This window comes from Palaemon carinicauda, chromosome 8 (genome assembly GCF_036898095.1).
Source record: "Palaemon carinicauda isolate YSFRI2023 chromosome 8, ASM3689809v2, whole genome shotgun sequence".
Lineage (NCBI taxonomy): Eukaryota > Metazoa > Arthropoda > Malacostraca > Decapoda > Palaemonidae > Palaemon > Palaemon carinicauda.
The window spans coordinates 136675379-136695828 of record NC_090732.1 but is presented as its reverse complement, the minus strand read 5'-3'; the positions used below and the strand labels follow the sequence as shown (position 1 = coordinate 136695828).

Here is a 20450-nt window from a genome sequence, read left to right as displayed (position 1 = left end):
AATCCGATATCAAAAAAAGAATGCAAGGATTTATTGAAGAGAAAGCCTGCACAGCGAAAGCTCAAAACTAGAATAGTGTACTTCACCAAATAGTTGTGAAAACAAATCCAGTTAGCAACAGCGAATTAGTAGGTCTTGCCGGTAGCACGACAGAGAGAAAATTGAGTTCTTTGTTTACATTGAGTACTGGGTATCTGGACGACAGATGGCGCTGTTGAAGTACACCCCCTACCTGCATAGCGATCGCTGGCGGATTTTTTCCGTAGAGTTTTCTGTCGAGCAGCAGAGCTGCAGCTTATATAATCACCGGCTAAGTTAAATATTGAAAAACTGTTATAACCAAGACTTTCCCAATACCACCTCAACAGGGTATGGGGACACAACAGTATTAGCTTAATACTAGGTACACAAGGGAGCATGGTTTACCTGCAGTGGTTTCAGGTCAGCTTATGCAGAGAACCCAGGATGCTGCTTTCCCTAAGAGAAGGGAGGATGAAGAAAAGAATAAGAGCCAGTCAAATCTTTTCATTCACGTAGACTAAAACCAGGTAAAAGTGCCCTCAACCTTCTGCTACTTGTCCAATAAGGAACTTGAGGTATACAACCAGCTGTTGTGCAGCCTAAACAGGACTGATAGAGATCGTATCGAGTTCCTGTGGGTCACGTCTTGCAGGAGAAAGGTTGTGAAAGTCACCTGGAGCATGCTCACCCTTGCTTGTAAAACCTGCGTCACAGAGTAATCTGCTTAGAAGGGCCAGGGGCATAACTATGTCCCTGACATCATGGGTCGACATGTTGGATGAGGATCTGGATTCAGGGTGTAATTGATGACCCTGTGAATCCAGCAGAGATGATGTTTTGGTGATCCTCCTTTTGTCTCTCCCAGTGCTGATGACAAGAGAAGGTATCCGGGCAGGCTGTTGCCATTCTCCTTAGGTAGAGCCTCATACCTTACCCCGGGTACAGTAACACGATCTGGATCGTCAGTTACTGAGTAGAGACTTGTGTAGGATCCGTCACCTCTGGAGACTGTGTCTGGCAACATAATCGGGGATGAAACTGAACGTTGCCTTTCACCCTTCTCATTAATGGGGCAATATCAAAAGAGAGACCATGAAGTTCCTTGACTCGTTTGGCCGCTGTCAAAGTGTGTAGGAACACTGTCTTCTAAACCAGGTGAAAATTTGTTGCCTGGTGAAGTGGAACGTAAGGAGCTTTCCTTAGAGACCGGGGAACTTGATCCATGTTCCAAGAGGGAGGTCTCAATTCCGACTGGGAAAAGGCAAGTTGTAAGTCCGCACGAGTTGGGAAAGATCTAGCGATAAGGGGATGTCCCTTCCTTTCAGTTTGAAGGCGAGGCTCAAGGTTGAGTGATCGTCTTTACCTATTGAAAATGAAAATGGGGGTCTTTTCCTCTTGCATATACTCGAGGATTCCGCTATTGCTGGAATAGAGGTATCGAGTGGAGAGATACGCTTTACCATGACGCCAACAACAGAAGATGTTATACTTTGCCTGGTAAACTGATGCTGAGGATTTCCTCAGATATCTAGACAACCTCTTTGCAACTTATTGCGAAAGGACTCTGCGAGAGAGGAGGTACTAGGTAGTCTCCAGGCGTACAATCATAGCAAAGCTAAAGCTTGAGGTATATGTTGAAGTGTGGTTGTCTGTGACGTGGAGTGGGTTCTCTTGGAGGCTCTATCAGGAGTTGCAGAAGGTTTGGAAACCATTCTGCGTAATGCCATAGCGGAACTATGAGAGCCCTTGAGAGGCTGACCGATGTTTTAGCTTTCTTGAGTACCATTCTCTAGACAAAACAGGGATGAGACGTAAACGTCGTTGCTATACCCACCGTTGTTGGCATGCTTCTTGCCAGAGAGCCTTGGGGTCTAGGACTGGGGAGCAGTGGAAGCCTGAGGTTCAGGGGCGTTGCGAACAGATCACTAGTTGGAGAACCCTGTAAAGTCGGGACTTTGTCGGCTACTAGGTGATCCAAATACCATTTGGTACACCTTATCCGAGATGCTGTGCACAGATTGTCGGCGAGAACATTCCTCTAGTCTGGAATGAACTGGGCTGATAGTGGTACCGAACGGACTTTGGCCCATCTTAGTATTTATACTGTTAGATGGGAGGAGGCTGCGAGCAAATTCCTTCTTGCTTGTTGATGTGAGGCTCTATGGGGTGTGTGGTGTTGTCGCTCATCACATCACTGAGCTGAGTGGCCCGTTAGGAACTGATGAGGCTGTTGAAGGACTGGAAAGTTGGCCTTCATCTCTTAAGAGATTTAAGTGAAGATAGTTTCGGACTCTGTCCAGAGGCCTGAGGTCGTGTGTTGCAGCACTATGGTCCCTCCTTCCTTCTTTTAATGTGTCTAAGTACAGCATCAAGTCCGATGGGTGGGGAAGGATGAGAAGGTTATACCACTCCGTAGATTCTCTACCGACACCCATCCCATGAGGTTCGTCCAAACTTCTGGTCCCATGGGGGTTAGAATGTCTGGGGAATCGAAGGCCTGATTCCAATCGGACTCAAGTCACTCTGAGCTGGGAGTTCTTCTCGTTTTGAGAAAGGGTCTTATGACTTTTCTACGCCGAGTTTCGGTGAGCTCTGTTGTGCCGGCGATCGTAGGTTGGCTGGTGAGCTGGCAAACGTTGCTCTCTGTGGCAAGGTTGCGCTGGTAGGTCAGCAGGTCAGCTGGTAGGACGATAAGGAACTGGGATGTGCCCTTTGGAAGGGCGAACATCCACCGATGGAGATCGCGAACGATCCACAGAAGAGTCCAGGAGCGAAGTCCGTGGACTAGCTGCATCGTCGTCAGAAGGTCCAGGAACAAATGACGCCCATGGGGGCCGGTGGACCAGCAAGCTGACCTTCAGCAGTAGCAATCCTCCGAAGAAGTGTCTCTGCGTGGCCCCTCTCGCAAACGAGAGAGGGGATCACTTGCCAGGAGAGACTTGCCTGAAGGAAGAGAGACTCAGCAAGGGGGGAGCGTAGTCTAGGCGAAGACAGCAACAGCAGTTGGAGTCAATAAAGTGATGAAGATGCAGGACGTTCTCCCTCGGAAGGGAGAAAGAACCTCACACCTTGGGAGGAGAACTCTCCCTCGGAAGGGAAAGTTATCCAACCACTGGAGGAGAACCTCCTGGTAGCGCTCTAAGATGATCTGACAAGAGCGCTACCTGAGGAAGCGTAGCTGGAGCTAGTTCCTCGAAAATGAAGTGCTGATCAGGTGTTGCCACGGGCATACTTCTAAGAGAAGGGATGACGCCCATGATGACATCCTCTGAGAGACGGCAGTGACAGCAGATTCCCCAGGCATGAACAGAACAGCTCTGCTTCGTCGGCACTGTTAGTCGAACGAAGAAAACTGCATCGCTGAGGAAAAATAAAATAAATTATGTAACAGAAAATTCCCTCAGGAGGAATACCTAGTCAGCGACAGGAAGAGAGACAACCGAGGGAACAAACATAAAATAAGTACTGCGCCCTCCCTTCCCCGGTCGACATCGACGGGAGAAAGGGAGTGGAGAGTAACTGTAATAAAACAAGAATTACAATTATTTAAATCATCTAAAAATATTCACAAATAGGAAGAACCATTGATCCTCCGAAGGGAAGTGTTCCCCACGAAGAAGAAGCTGAAAAATTAAAATTACAAACAATTATAATTTCACTTGAATAGTTGAGAAAATAATCGGAAGCGCAACGTAACCCGCGAATGGGAAAGGTAATCCCCCCCTTAGTACACTGTCAAAGGCCCATGAAAGGTGAATGGCCTTGAGAAGAGAAAGACTGTAGTCAATCTCTGAGAGGCCACACTCCCTTCGCTCAGTAATCCATATGTTTCCCTTAGGAAGAGGGTAAGGCAAAGACAATAGTTGAACGAGGAGGGTCCAAACGATGACGATTCCCCTGCAGCGGCGGCCGAGTCAACGGTAGGTTTTCTGCCGACGGGAAGACCGATGGTTAAGGGGGAAGAGGTTGGAAGGAAGGTTGCCCGGCCTTGCGCAAGTGTCTTGAGAACCTGTCGTATACGTATCACACGCACAGCACAAACACCGAAAAGGAAACTTTCAACATTTCTTTATATATAGGCCTATACATAAACATTAAGAATGTTTTCATATATATACATATAAGAAAAAGTAAGTTAAAAGACAAATATTAATGGCAGTCCAAAATAGGCGAGAAGGAAGAGCGGATACAACTGGTCTCCATCCAAGCCAAAAATAAAGTGAGCTAAATCATCGGTGTGTGAGTGGGAGCGGTAGCAAGCTACCCCCCCTTCCCCTGCCAACTAGTGGTGTGGGTAGTTAACCCTTGCTAAATTTTAATGGCTCATCATTTCAGCTTCGCAGAAAGTAATGCCCCTAAATAAATAGCATAGGTTTGTACAGTATTCCAGTTACGAAACAAAGAAGATTCGGATTCCATGTACAGTGGAACCTCTACACACGAACGTATCTACATCCGAAGTAAAATTCGAGCAAATTTTTTACTACACCCGAATTTTATTTCGACACACGAAGTAAACATTACGCCATTGAGCATCGAGTGCTCAGTTCTCTATTCTTGTGTGTATCATGTGGTTGTCCTCTGTTTGGTCTGTTATTAACAGTGCTTATTTCCTTCCTTTTCTCACATTTCCTTTTTGATTTTACCTATAATCATGGTGCCTAAGAAGCTAAGTTTTAGTACAGGAAGAAGGCAATTCTTTCATTAGAATTGAAGCAAGAAATTATAGAAAAACATGAGAGCAGTGTGCATGTGAGTGATACTGTATGGCTAAACAATATGGCCGGAATAGGCCTATGATCTCGAGGATCATCAAGCTGAAGGCAGCCATTAAAGCAAATAACCATCAAAGGGGATCACCATTATTACAAGACATCTTAGCAATACCCTGGAAGAGATAGAACGCCTTTTGTTGATAGGGATAAAGGACAAAGAGATTGTTGGCAACGATCATTTGTGAGAAGGGCCAGCGTGATGAACAGAAAGAAAGAAAAAAGTGAAGCAAAGAAAACCAAGATAGCATTAACAAGCTCTTTTAAATAAGACTTCTCTCTTTTTTTTGTTAGCATTAACATGTTCTTTAAATAAAATATCTCTCTCTCTCTCTCTCGTTCTTCTTCGCTGTTATAGTGTCAGATACGTCTATTATTTTTTTTTCCGAGACAGAGAGAGAGAGAGAGAGATTAAACAAAAATGTATTTAGAGTACATATTGATATAATATGCAAGAGGTTGCAGTGATTAAAAGACAGGTCTTGATGGCTTGGGTGCTAGGTAGAGACTGCCCTTTATTCATAGCTACATGGGACTACATGATACCACATCCCCCTTATCACATACAAAGCATTGATTACACATAATAACTAATCTGGCATATAAGTACAAAGAAATAAACGATGAAAGTTCCATATTCAAACGTATTCCATTGTTTTCATCCCTTCACAATAAACCTGCATAGTACAATTTGTGATTGTGGATAGTAATATAAACATAATAGCTATTATCTTTGCAGACTATTGTCCGAATAGTGTTGGTTACAGCAGGGCAGTCATAATTATGAAAATAAATGGCAAATTATAATTTTTTTTTTTTTATGCTAAGAGGATCACGAGCTGGCATTGGCGAACACACTAGTTCGCGAGGATTGTTGTCAGCAAGTGCTTCCAGGATTACCTGTTCACACGTCGTAGTTGCTTGCAAGTCACTCGTCAGTACTCCCGCAGGAGTTTGGAGAATGGTCCTGAGCGATACAGCATTAGGATAATCTACAGGGACTGGACAAGACATGCTGGTCATATACCCCATCGTCTCATTCCGATGAGCTAGAGAGGGGAATGAACAAATCCAAGACCATGCGTGGAGGAACCCCAATCAGGAGAAGACCCAACTCACTTTGAGAGGGGCAGCTCGATGCTTCAGACTTTGCAGGCTGAGCGTTCTCAGGTTGAGGGCAAGAGTCATCATTGTCAGCTCGCTGACAAACAAGATTGAGGTCAAGCTCTGGGTAAGACGTATGTAGCCTTCCTGACGGAGAACTCTGAGGAGTACTGAATCGCAGCTGCTCTTACACAAGTACCAAGGGCACCTGTGCAAGCAGTGACAATGCAGGAGAGGAGACATAACCAGGTAGGGACAAAGAGACTCTGCCGGTGCATTACCATCAGAGTCTCTGCAAGGAATACTGAGGTCAACCTCTGAGGAAGCCATTGCGCTTCCTCTGTGCCCCTGACTGGATCAACTCCAGCAACTAGCTATAGCATTGTGAACATGAAAATGTTCATGAGCATATAGCTAGCAAAGAGATCAGACCTCTATAGACAGTAGGGACTTGCCATCCTTTGGGTGGACAAGTGTACCTGTAAGCAAATAAATGTTTGGTATTGTTCGTAAATGAAAGCATGACCTGATTCCATCCACAAGGAAATAGGGGGTTAAAAGAATAACCTCAAAGGGTTATGTCTTACGAGACTGTTGTTCTTTGAAGGCAATACAGAGTGAGGCTGAGGTCACAAGGGATTGCAGACCGAAACCATGTGAGAGCTCCAATGAGTTCTCTAACCTGTAGTGAGGAGAAGACCGAGCTTTGTGTTAATCCAATGGATGCATGTAATTGCGAACACCCGTTCAAGGTGTAAGAAAAGGGAAGGGATCGCACGAAGCTCTGTAACTTGTTAAGCACACCAATTTTTAGCATTCTAGTGTGAGCGCATATCAGGAGCGAGCTGAGCACAGGCAAGGTCTGGCAAGCAGGGTTTCCAATCTAGTCAGAAAAGTTAGCGCGCAAAGAAGTGTGTTCATTGATAATTTAACCCTTTTACCCACAAAGGACGTACTGGTACGTTTCACAAAAGCCATCACTTTACCCCCATGGACGTACCGGTATGTCCTTGCAAAAAAATGCTATAAAATTTTTTTTTTTCATATTTTTGATAATTTTTTGGAAAAATTCAAGCATTTTCCAAGAGAATGAGACCAACCTGACCACTCTATGACAAAAATTAAGGCTGTTAGAGCAATTTAAAAAAAATATACTGCAAAATGTGCTGGGAAAAAAAATAACCCCCTGGGGGTTAAGGGTTGGAAATTTCCAAATAGCCTGGGGGTAAAAGGGTTAAGGATAATGTTTCCCGAGCTTCGATTACGAATCACGGCGGAATATAGCAGACGCAAGGGGTCAGGAAGCAAACTTAAATGCAGCAATCAACCAGGGCGCAAAGGTGCCATGCAGCTGCTGCAAGCGGACAGCAGGCATCCTCAATTGTAACAATAATCAGAAGGTTTCGTCTAACGAGACTCTTTGTACAATTCTACGTTTCTACCTTCCTGGTGAGATCTGGCTGCGTATGGGCAAGTCCGCATGCATAACTAACGTACTGTATCTCATGGCATCCATTCACCATTTATTATGGAGTCAACTTGTAGGGTAACTATACAATGAATCAAGTGGATTAAATGGTTAGAGACAGGGAGAAGAGGAGGCGAATGATTGCCAACATCCATGACATGGTACTACTTTGGAGGAAGTACAGTAGTAGAAGTAGTTAGGTGAACGTTAGCTCGTGTCAAACATTCATGAGCGCTGATGAGAACAGTTGCATCAATGTGGAATCTTGCGGATCCCCATGTGCAGGTAACCAAAATGTCTGTGCATGAAATCTCTTTTGTATAGCTGTATTGCAAACAAACAGCTAACTCAAAGGGAGAAGACAAATTTATAAGATGCATCGCATAGAGCAATTTGCGTTGTTCTCACTGTACTTATGTACTATACAACAAGTACCGAGAGAGGCATTTAAACGCATAGGATGGCGAGTGTTGGGTTAGATGCATAGATATGAGTGTGTGCTGAACTCCCTCAACTGTATCTTGTGGTGAGAGAGGGGTTTAGTGCATAGCTGTTGTTAGGTGATGAACTCCCTCAACTGTTCATTGTGTCGAGAGATGGTTCTAGCTCATATGTGCGCATTAGGAACGTCATTCTCTTGTAAAAGACCAGAATTTTCTCCGTCGTATGTTTCGTAGAGGTAAGACGTAAGTAATAATCCCGAATAGATACTGTATAGCATATGGGTGGTTTCTCCCTTGTAAGAGGTTACCACTCGTGAGGTTCAGGGTCTGGCCTCACGAAGCTCCGAGAGTTTGTTGTGTCCAAAGGCACGATGTCGTCAACAACCCTTGAGTTGAAGAGGGAAAGACAACTAACTCCTGTTGCCGCTATCAGCAATTCTTCCCACAAGTGGGAAGATTGCTGAACAGTGGCTGGTGGAGGGTAACACTCCCTCGGAAGGAAAAGTTGCCCAACATGAGAAACTGTTGGTGCATTACTTCCAGTTTCTCAGAAAGGATAAAGGAGGTTAATCCTTAATTGTAGACTCTCGACTAAACATTCTTTAGCGGGGAGACCCGAAAGCCCCAAGGAAGACAGGCAGCAACAGGAGAAACTTCCACGGTGGTGGACACCACTGCTTCCCAAGGAAAGCAATGATGTCCTCACCTCTGGGTTGTCGGAGGGTCGAGCGCTCTATCAGTGCATTACCTTTAGAGCGGGCATCACTCTTACTAAACCGTCCTACGGAGGAGAAGAAGCGGTCAGAATGAAAGGAAGTCGGGGTTTCTTCACCTTCGAGGAAAACCACAAAGGTGAAGAATACCTTAGACTTCCTTTTCACCCCCAACCAATCTCCCCCTCTGGAAGGATGGTTACTCCCAACACTCAATACCTGGAGAGGAGAGTCCTACAAGCATAGACTTTGCCTGCAGGATGACTCCAAAACAACAGGTTGTTAACAGGGTAGAGAGAAAGGAATGCCCTCACTCCTCCGAGCCAAAAGCAAAAGTGTATGTGTGAGGGGTAGCCGGTACTACCCGCTGCTAGCAGTGGGTAATTATACCTCATTAAAAATTCTTATGGCTAGTCTTCCAACTTTGCCAAAAGTATATTTTCCAAATAAAGAGCGAAAGGGTTTGCATTAGTGACAAAACAAATATAAGTGAAAATAGATAGTACAATAGAGCAACAGCATGTGACTGCTCTACGTTAAATCCCGAGTACAAATAGGTAGGCGCGCTGCTTACTAAGACCAAAAAATATTGAAAATAAGAGCGCTAATGAAGCGGGTGAGAGGGTGTATGATCGACCACGAGCAGGCGAGAGGGTACTCAACCAATCGTATGCGATCAATAATGAGCAGGCAAGTGGGTGAGTGATCGATCGTGAGCTATGCAGTTAATCTTGCGGAGTACAATCGCGTACATGTAATAGCGCTCTCGTAAGCGTGCACAAACACCTAGTAACATGCCTAGTACAGTATCACTCTAATGGCAGCGCAAACGAGTGCAATGAAGATCCCTCAAGAGCACAAGATCACCAAAAAATTTTTCATCGCAAGCATAAGGTGGTGATGTACTAATAGATGCTTGCAACAGGCGTTCCCTTAGATGATCACGATCTCGAACAGCAGAAGAGAAGGTAAAGCAGTGTGCAACCTTAGCATCTCTTTCTCCGTCCTAGGTGAAGAATTGATCAACATTCTCTGCTGTGGAGAGAGAAACAGTTGGAGCAAATTGCATTAAAACTCATTTTGACTGGTCTTGAAGAAAAAGGAAGGGCAGCAGGCTCACTTTCTTCAAACCCGCAGTGTACACAAAGTATGCTAACTACACGCCTGTCTGCAAGGGAACTTAGGTTACGAACAGATGCTCACAGAAGTTTCCATCAGTTCAGTAAAGCCGGCCATAAATGCAGAGGACTGACCATACGGTTTGTCATTAAGGAATGGGGGGACACTCCAATCCTGTGAGAAATTCCCACACGTTACAGACTAGCTTGCTTCGTTCAAGAGGATTGGGCAACAAGGATTGGTCCACATGGTTACAATTTTGGTACTTAATTAAATTTGGTAAGTTACCGGGTATCAAGTACAATTGGTAGCCTACATCTAATTTTGAAAATGCCAAATTTTGGTACTTTTTACTTTCTTTATTTTTTATATAATATAAATCTATGAAATCCGACTTGAAATAATCATATGAAGGAACAAGATAGGCATTCTCTGCTGGCTTCTACGCAGTGGTGATTTGTTCGCTACGGTGTTAATGTACTTACTTCACTTGAAGTCATTATTGGATTACCTTTTCCATTTATCCCCGGTAATCTGAGAGTCCAATTGTCTCCTGGAAGGAATATACTAAATGGATTCTTAGACTTTTCTGGAGATTATCTCATACTGAAGCACTACTGCACTTTTAATTAGGCATACTTGTTTCGCATTAATCTATAGAAATTTGAAAACGATTGTGTTTATATAGGCAGAGAGAAAATGTGCGAGATAAACACAAGTCAATAGAATTATCAGTAGCTACTTAATTTATCCCCTCCATATTTTACACCTCCGTTTTTTCGTATGAAGAGAATTCATAAAACTTAATCAGAATATTTTTTTATTTCCTTTTGTTTCAGTATCTGTTTATCAGAATACAAGATACTATTGCACAAATAAGGCAGAATACTGTGCGGTTTTAAAGATAAAATATACTATGAAAAAGGAGAGGAAATTTAAGGAAACCATAACTTGGTGAATGCAAATGTTAGGGGAAAACCTAAAATACAGTAAAGAGCAATGTTTACAGAGATGCCAAAAGCACATCTGTTCTATTTGCTGGTAAAAGTCAGGGTGACTGTTCAGTGTACCAGCAGAAGGGGTGGGGATCCCCTCCACCAGCCGCTAACTATCATCTATTGCCGAGATTTAGTTCCAGTTGCGCTTGAATCCAATATCATATCAAAAGACGAAGTTTTGTATTCGTGTAAGAACAAATATTGAGGTACTATACCGCACTTACATTATTCAAAGTTGCTTTAGTCTGAACCAAATTAACCAATCTGGTTTCAGCACTTCTACTGTAATCCCAATTCAGAGCGAAAAGAACGACATTCAGGGATTTTTATCCAAAATACACTACCCAAACACGAAATCCCAATTAGAGCAATACTTGCTGGCACCATTAATAATGAATGTCCTCGGGACTTAAGAAACAGCTGTAGGGGTTAACATCATTCAACGGTAAATATCTCTGTAAAATTAATTTCAGGTAAATTTGAGAAAGTTTTCTTAACAATCATCTCAAGAATATATTACAGAGTTAAAAGATTTTAGATCCAATGTTGACTGAAACTATAAAAATACTAACACTACAAATGAAAATCCATGGTTCCATGGGGAAACAAACAAATACAATCTAACCTAATGTTCCCAATTAAGCTAAAACTCCCATTATTTTTTACTAGGTAAGGAACCTAAGAGCCTGCAACCTCCCATCAAAGGACTTTGCGTCTTTAGGCTACCTTACTCTTAAAAAAAAAACAATTTCCCTAAAAAAATGTTATTTTTATTAATAAAATAAATTTTTGAATATACTTACCCGATAATCATGTAGCTGTCAACTCCGTTGCCCGACAGAATTCTATGGAGGGATACGCCAGCTATCACAATACTAGAAGGGGGTGTATTTACCAGCGCCACCTGTGGCCAGGTACTCAAGTACTTCTTGTTGACACCTCCTCAATTATTCCTCGGTCCACTGGTTCTCTATGGGGAGGAAGGGAGGGTCGATTAAATCATGATTATCGGGTAAGTATATTCAAAAATTTATTTTATTAATAAAAATAACATTTTTCAATATTAAACTTACCCGATAATCATGTAGCTGATTCACACCCAGGGGGGTGGGTGAAAAACCAGTGTACAAGACTAAAGGATAGCTAAGTATCCCGTATTTCATATAATCAGTTATCCACAATAACAATGAAATAATAAGTACCTGGTAAGGAAGTCGACTTGAACCGTTACTCTGCCTTTAATAAGATCGTCTTCCTTACTGAGCGCAGCGTTCCTCTTGGGAGGCTGAATCAACTCAAAGGTGCTAAAGTATACAGGGCTGCAACCCATACTAAAGGACCTCATCACAACCTTTAACCTTGGCGCTTCTCAAGAAAGAATTGACCACCCGCCAAATCAACAAGGATGTGGAAGGCTTCTTGGCCGACCGTACAACCCATAAAAAGTATTCAAGAGAAAGGTTAAAAAGTTATGGGATTATGGGAATGTAGTGGCTGAGCCCTCGCCTACTACTGCATTCGTTGCTACGAATGGACCCAGGGTGTAGCAGTACTCGTAAAGAGACTGGACATCTTTGAGATAGAATGATGCGAACACTGACTTGCTTCTCCAATAGGTTGCATCCATAACACTCTGCAGAGAACGGTTCTGTTTGAAGGCCACTGAAGTAGCCACAGTTCTCACTTCATGTGTCCTTACCTTCAGCAAAGCAAGGTCTTCTTCCTTCAGATGAGAATTTGCTTCTCTAATCAGAAGCCTGATGTAGTAAGAAACTGAGTTCTTAGACATTGGTAGAGAAGGCTTCTTGATAGCACACCATAAGGCTTCTGATTGTCCTCGTAATGGTTTAGACCTTCTTAGATAGTACTTAAGAGCTCTAACTGGGCAAAGTACTCTCTCCAGTTCGTTCCCCACCATGTTGGACAGGCTTGGGATCTCGAACGACTTAGGCCAAGGACGGGAAGGAAGCTCGTTTTTAGCCAAAAAACCGAGCTGCAAGGAACATGTAGCCGTTTCAGATGTGAAACCTATGTTCCTGCTGAAGGCGTGGATCTCACTTACTCTTTTACCTGTTGCTAAGCACACGAGGAAAAGAGTTTTTAATGTGAGGTCCTTAAAAGAGGCTGATTGGAGCGGTTCAAATCCTGATGACATTAGGAACCTTAGGACCACGTCTAGATTCCAGCCTGGAGTGGACAACCGACGTTCCTTTGAGGTCTCAAAAGACCTAAGGAGGTCCTGTAGATCTTTGTTGGAGGAAAGATCCAAGCCTCTGTGGCGGAAAACCGCTGCCAACATACTTCTGTAACCCTTGATCGTAGGAGCTGATAGGGATCTTACGTTCCTTAGCTGTAACAGGAAGTCAGCAATCTGGGTTACAGTGGTACTGGTTGAGGAAACTGCATTGGCCTTGCACCAGCTTCGGAAGACTTCCCATTAAGACTGATAGACTCTGAGAGTGGATGTCGTCCTTGCTCTGGCAATCGCTCTGGCTGCCTCCTTCGAAAAGCCTCTAGCTCTTGAGAGTCTTTCGATAGTCTGAAGGCAGTCAGACGAAGAGCGTGGAGGTTTGGGTGTACCTTCTTTACGTGAGGTTGACGCAGAAGGTCCACTCTAGGAGGAAGAGTCCTGGGAACGTCGACCAGCCATTGCAGTACCTCGGTGAACCATTCTCTCGCGGGCCAGAGGGGAGCAACCAACGTCAGCCGTGTCCCTTTGTGAGAGGCGAACTTCTGAAGTACCCTGTTGACAATCTTGAACGGCGGGAATGCATACAGGTTGAGATGGGACCAATCCAGCAGAAAGGCATCCACGCGAACTGCTGCTGGGTCTGGAATCGGAGAACAATACAAGAGGAGCCTCTTGGTCATCGAGGTAGCGAATAGATCTATGGTTGGCTGACCCCACAGGGCCCAAAGTCTGCTGCAAACATTCTTGTGAAGGGTCCACTCTGTGGGGAAGACCTGACCCTTCCGGCTGAGGCAATCTGCCATGACATTCATATCGCCCTGAATGAGCCTCGTTACCAGCGTGAGCTTTCGATCTTTTGACCAAATGAGGAGGTCCCTTGCGATCTCGAACAACTTCCTCGAATGAGTCCCTCCCTGCTTGGAGATGTAAGCCAAGGCTGTGGTGTAGTCGGAGTTCACCTCCACCACCTTGTTAAGCTGGAGGGACTTGAAGTTTATCAAGGCCAGATGAACTGCCAACAACTCCTTGCAATAGATGTGAAGTGTCCTTTGCTCCTGATTCCATGTTCCCGAGCATTCCTGTCCGTCCAGTGTCGCACCCCAGCCCGTGTCCGATGCGTCCGAGAAGAGACGGTGGTCGGGGGTCTGAACAGCCAATGGTAGACCTTCCTTGAGAAGAATGCTGTTCTTCCACCACGTTAGAGTAGACCTCATCTCTTCGGAAACAGGAACTGAGCCCGTCTCTAGCGTCATGTCCTTTATCCAGTGAGCAGCTAGATGATACTGAAGGGGGCGGAGGTGGAGTCTCCCTAACTCGATGAACAGGGCCAGCGATGAAAGTGTCCCTGTTAGACTCATCCACTGCCTGACTAAGCATCGGTTCCTTCTCAGCATGCTCTGGATGCATTCTAGGGCTTGGAAGATCCTTGGGGCCGACGGACAAGTCCGAAAAGCTCGACTCTGAAGATCCATACCCAAGGAGACAATGGTCTGGGATGGAATGAGCTGAGACTCCTCAAAATTGACCAGGAGGCTCAGTTCCTTGGTCAGATCCATAGTCCATTTGAAAATCTCCAGACAGCGACGACTTGTGGGAGCTCTTAAAAGCCAGTCGTCTGACGGAGCCGGACACAAGATCATGATACTGCTGCACAGTCTGTAAACTGTCAATCATGGGCAAGCGAGGAAGTACAGTGACAATCCGAATCTGTCTAGACTGTCTGGGTCGTACAGACAACTCCTTAACGGGTTGCTGAGGTTGCCGCACTGCGTCACAACAAGTCCCTTCTGTTGGTTGTTGAACGTCTTCCCCGTGACACATTGACTCCGTAAACAAAAAATCCTCTAACAAGGACTAAGCTTGGACTGCATGTCATGCAACACAGCTCAAGGTCTATGGGAGCAGGTGTGGTAACAGACGGGATTAGCGGCTGAAGTGGAACCATTACCTTCCCTGTAAGCATGTTATGCTTAAATAAAAGTCCATAAGAGGTTATGCAGCTAAAGGCTCCCTCCAAATGACAGAGTCCTCAAGGGAATATCAGAAGGAGGGAGAAAAGAACTTTCTCATCTACAGGGACCTTATCCTAGAAAAGCTAAGTTCTCTGAGTGAGGGTTCACTGGTGCAAAAGCAGCAGACTAGAAGGCAACGTTATGAAACTGCTTGACAGTCTAGTGAGTTGGCAACAACCCAAGATGTGTTGAGAAGCATGCGGTAAGGTATGCAGAGCATGATGTATGCAGAGTATGCTGTATGCAGAGCATGCTGTATGTAGAGCATGTTGTATGCAGAGCATGCTGAATGCAGAGCATGCTGTATGCAGAGCATGTTGTATGCAGAGCATGCTGAATGCAGAGCATGCTGAATGCTGAGCATGTAGTAAGCAGAGCCTGCTGTAAGCAGAGCCTGCTGTAAGGAAAGCAGAGCGTGTGCATGGCGTTTAACATTTCTCAGAAATTCCATGACCAGTGCTAGAGTGCTTTATGCATGCTTGCATGGGGTTTAAACCATGGTATGAAAATGGAGGTAAGGTATGCTGAACAGCAGAGTCAGAACGAGCTGGAACAACAATAGTTGTGGTTTCCTCTTCAAGACTCCGATGAGGGAACACCTGAGGCTCAGTCTGCAAAGGCTGAATAAAAGACAAGCAGAAGGAAGGCGCATGGGTGGAGGAGGCTGACTCCTAGCATGAGTGGTTGAACCCAAGGGTTGCGCTTGCTGAGCGGTTGGCGGAAGCGGAGTAGCAAGTTCCAGTTCCTGTGGTGTGAGCGGAGCGCGATGAGGAAGAGGCTGCGCAGAACAAGGTAAATGTCTCGCAAGCTGAGGCTCCTGAGGCGCAAGGCTAAGGTGTTGTGGTGCTTGCCTTGTGGAGGGTTGAGCTCGCTGCAGCAAGAGCTGAGGAGACTGACTCATGGACGGGAGAGGTTGTTGTACCTCAACCGAGTGTTGCATCACTGGTGGAGCAGCAAGTGGAGGCGGAGGAAGAGAGGTATAATCCTCCTGATCCCAATGTAAAGGTTGCCTTAAGGAAGGCGGAGGCTGAACACCACAGGGAACAGCAAACTCAGCACGTGGCTCAACATCGTACGCCTGGCAGGTGGAACTGCTGGCAGGTGGTACTGCGATCAGGCGGAGCGAGTGTAGGTGGAGGGAGTGTAGGCGGAGGCGGAGGAGCAACACTCTCAGCCCGACACTCACGCATCAAGTCCGAAAGCTGTGCTTGCATGGACTGTAGTAGAGTCCACAACATCGTACGCCTGGCAGATGGTACTGTGATCAGGCGGAGCGAGTGTAGGTGGAGGGAGTGTAGGCGGAGGCGGAGGAGCAACACTCTCAGCCCGACACTCACGCATCAAGTCCGAAAGCTGTGCTTGCATGGACTGTAGTAGAGTCCACAACATCGTACGCCTGGCAGATGGTACTGTGATCAGGCGGAGCGAGTGTAGGTGGAGGGAGTGTAGGCGGAGGCGGAGGAGCAACACTCTCAGCCCGACACTCACGCATCAAGTCCGAAAGCTGTGCTTGCATGGACTGTAGTAGAGTTCACAACATCGTACGCCTGGCAGGTGGTACTGTGATCAGGCGGAGCGATCATAGGCGGGGGGGGGGGGGGGGGGGGGGGGGGTGTAGGCGGAGGCGGAGGCGCAACACTCTCAGCCCGACACTCACGCATCAAGACCGAAAGTTGTGACTGTATGGACTGCAGTAGAGTTAACTTGGGGTCGGCAGACACTAAGTTCTGCTGAGGTAAAGCCTTAACAGCAGAGATCTGTTGTGGCAGAACCTTACTCCTCTTAGGCGGAGTGTAATCAACTGATGACTGAGGAGAGTCAGAGCTAACCCAATGACTGCATTCGGGTTGTGAACTTTAACTTCGTACGTCTGGCATAGGTCTGGACTTAACGTTTAAGAGGTCTTGAGACCTGAGACCAGCGTTACTCTGCCTTAATTTTCTCCCCTAATCTCTTCTGCAGACGAGCAAAATAAGGGCTCAATCGTCTGCGGGTGGGAGTGACGGTCTCGGTAAGACACGCCCACAACCACCGAGAATACTTCTGTGCGCCGATCAAGGCCTGCTGAACCCTTATGCCCTTCGACATTGCTTCTCCCCTGGGCTTGGGAGCTTGCAAGAGGTCCCGGACTGGGAGGACGACTGGCGCGCACAAAAGTACCCTCACGCACTAATCACTTATCACTTTGATTTCTGTTTGCACTTATTTCACTGAACTCGAAACTTTAAGTGGTTTGTACCTGAAATACGCAATTCTATCCTTTCTCAAAGTTAGTAATTGCGAAAACAGAATTACAATGTAACAGAAAAATCTAATGAAAGATAATTCAGTGGTTGGAAAGAGACTAAACACTAGATCACTCTAGAAACGTTTAGTTTCTTCCCCTAAAGAGACTAGGGAGAAGAGCAAAAACGATAACGACGTTACTCGTACGCCTGGCAGGCTTGAATGAAACGTTTATCCTCTTTCTCCCTCCGTCTCTATCTCTCTCTCTCTCTCTCTCTCTCTCTTGACTTAGAACCTGAGAGAAGAGCCCAATCATATATATCGTTAAAACATATTATTGTTAAAGGAAAAAACTGAAAAGTTCCTTTATTAGGATCAAAACCATTAAGTTAAGAAAGAATGAACAAAACGCTAGACACGGTTACTCTTACTGCAACGTGAAACCGTGAACATTCTTTCTCTATCGTAACGATAGAGTGCAAGTTGAACGTTCTGAACGTCAACAACTGCAGAGACAAAACAAAACGTTAGTTCAACTTTGAAAACAGTACGAGACTGTCAAAGAAAATCTTTCAAACTCTGTGGCGGAAATAGCATAATATGTTAACAGGTAAAACCGAAATGACGGGCTCAAAGTTTATTAACTTCGGAAAAAGACCGCCTACTATTAGGAAGGTCGAATATAAACAAATATAAAAATTAATTTTAATGAGTTTATAATAAAAGGAAGTTAATCGAAGAGGCCTATAAGAGGCGGAGAGATATAAAATAAATCTATAACTTTTGTTAAGCAAAATTAAGAAAGAGAGTCTATACTCTCTTAGACACCAACACTTCCGTCTAAGGGAAGGGTCGGCCATTGAAAGGTGAACGAGAGTTAATACTCTCTCGTCACCATAATTAATCAAATTAATTCCAAAAGCTAACTAAGCTAATATAGAAGTTTCCAGTAAAGCGACAGCCGAAATCAAAGAGAAATACTTCACCAAAGTCGTGAAAATACTCCAAGAACATAAGCGTATCCCAGAACGTCTTGCCGGAAGCACGACAGAGGAATAATTGAGGAGGTGTCAACAAGAAGTACTTGAGTACCTGGCCACAGGTGGCGCTGGTAAATACACCCCCTTCTAGTATTGTGATAGCTGGCGTATCCCTCCATAGAATTCTGTCGGGCAACGGAGTTGACAGCTACATGATTATCGGGTAAGTTTAATATTGAAAAACATTGTTTTTCATATGCATGTCCTCATTTCATTTGTCATTATAACTTGAAAAGTACGACTTTTCAACATTTGCTACATCAAAACACCTATAAACACACCAGTAACATCTCTTATTTCCTCAAAAAAGGAAGTATAGCCTATTTGGCATGCTAAAAAAAAAATACACTCACCAAGATACAAGAAAAAAAGTTTCAATATGTCTGAGCCAAAATCTTCTGAAATGAAGGTTGGTGAATGGAAAAAAAAAAAAAAGGTCACATGACTGAAAACTCCGACTGGTTACTTGGAAGGAGAATTCAAGTGGAGCCTAGTTTTAATGGTGTAGGAAATATGGGGAAGCTTTTGTAGTTGGTTGGAAAAGATCGGTTATAAATTTCAAAACTCATGACAAAAAACAAATTTAAAAGGGAAACAAACACAAGAACACTATTAAAACCAAGGTTCCCCACATAACCTAAAATAGGATCTATGTCCTTACCTATTTACCTACCCGGGGACGCTACACCCCTGCAATCCGCCTTTGACCGAAGTATCCTTATCTTACCCTAAGACTAAGTCTCAAACCTATGTTTGCTTCACAACTGGTTTCACTACTGTCAAGATAACACTACTAGCAAATATTTTGTAAATCTAGCTTCACATCATTGTATTAGACAAAGATGACATTTTCTGCAAAAAAAAAAAAAAAAAATTTATTTGACAAATAAGACAGTTTACACCTGTCTCAAGAAACTACATTCACCCCGAAATGGGAACATACTGTCCAAAAGGAATAAATAGGGAATCTTTAATTAAATTAGATATCTCGATTATCATTGGCAAGTAAACTATTGGATATAGTTAAAAATAGTTTGCAAATATATATTTGATTATGACGGTTTCAATCCCAGTACTGATATTGTACTACAGTAAAGTAAATCCCCTTATAGTAAAATCTAATGACATACTGGCAACCAATGGATCTACTGTACAGGACTATCTCTTGATACAATGGCTCCAAACAGCTATGAAACTATATAAAATTAAAGGATATAGCTATTGACGGTATGGTAACTGTTCCACACACCGGGTAACAAATGTTGACGGAAAAACAGTAAGCTAAATACTCTGTCACATCCTTGTCATTATGTCACTGCAATTCTTCAAAATTTAAAGCAATAGCCTGCCATAACCTCCCTATCCTAACCTATGCAAGGACCGAGCATTTCATCCTAGCCTAAGCTAATCAAGATTTTACCATTTTTTTTTAATTGGAATACGCTAGGGTAGTCAACATAGTTAGTTACTTAGTCATTGGTATCACATCCAATAGGCCTACGATAGGCTATGGGTACTAGGCCGGGTTCCCACCAAATACAGTTTATGTGGAAAATTTCCTGGAAAATATACTTGTCATATAATATGGAAGCAATTCAAGGAAATCAAACAAGGTGATTGTAAAACCAGAGATGACGATATAAAGTGAACGTGAGGGATGGGCCGACGATCACTTGTCATTGCTAGCCTTCTACCAACAGACTGCCTTCCATCCCCAATCGCCCCCTTTCATATTTACCTCAGAAACAGGTGATCAGCTTGCTGCTTGACCCTTTTCAGCTGTTTACCCAAATTCATGGTGCCTTCAGCTTCGCATTACACATCACATCACACCAAAAATGGTTCACAATAATAGGCTATATGCACATTTCCACATCACTCTATACGATAGACCTTCCTTCAACAATACCCCAAGAAAACTGTCGTGTTTACATCGTCAAACTGACTGTCTATACTTTTAATACGAGCAAAATTTTAAATAATCTATTTTTACATAACCTATAATATAACATAAGAAGTACAATTCAGTTTGTAATAATATTTGTGGTCTTTGAATTTATACTTTTAGTATATCGTAAGATAAATAAAAAAAGATATCTTGATTAATCCAAGTTTTGATTGGTTACTTGGAAAATTTTCCGCCAATGAAAACGCGTCCTCGGAAATGTCAAGGTGTGGGAGTGCCAAGTGAGTCATAAAAGCGCGCTATTTAAAAATATCCTTATCGTTCATAATATATTAGAGAAAAAAATATGTACTCATATTTATTGCTGTAAAATATGACCATCATACTAACCTGAATATATTGAATATATTCGAAAAAAAAAAAACATTTACTTTTTA

At 43.9% G+C, this 20450-nt stretch overlaps 1 protein-coding gene across 2 annotated transcripts in view; it reads right to left on the bottom strand.

The window, feature by feature from the left end:
• LOC137645961 (rho GTPase-activating protein 44-like) overlaps positions 1 to 20043 on the bottom strand; it is a 359606-nt gene extending 339563 nt beyond the window's left edge. For both annotated transcript variants that reach the window (XM_068379038.1, XM_068379039.1), the window contains exon 1: positions 19846 to 20043. In XM_068379038.1, the coding sequence (XP_068235139.1) occupies positions 19846 to 19904 (59 nt within the window). In that variant the 5' untranslated portion in view covers positions 19905 to 20043. The remainder of the gene's footprint in view (positions 1 to 19845) is intronic.
• Between the last annotated feature and the right edge of the window lie 407 nt (positions 20044 to 20450).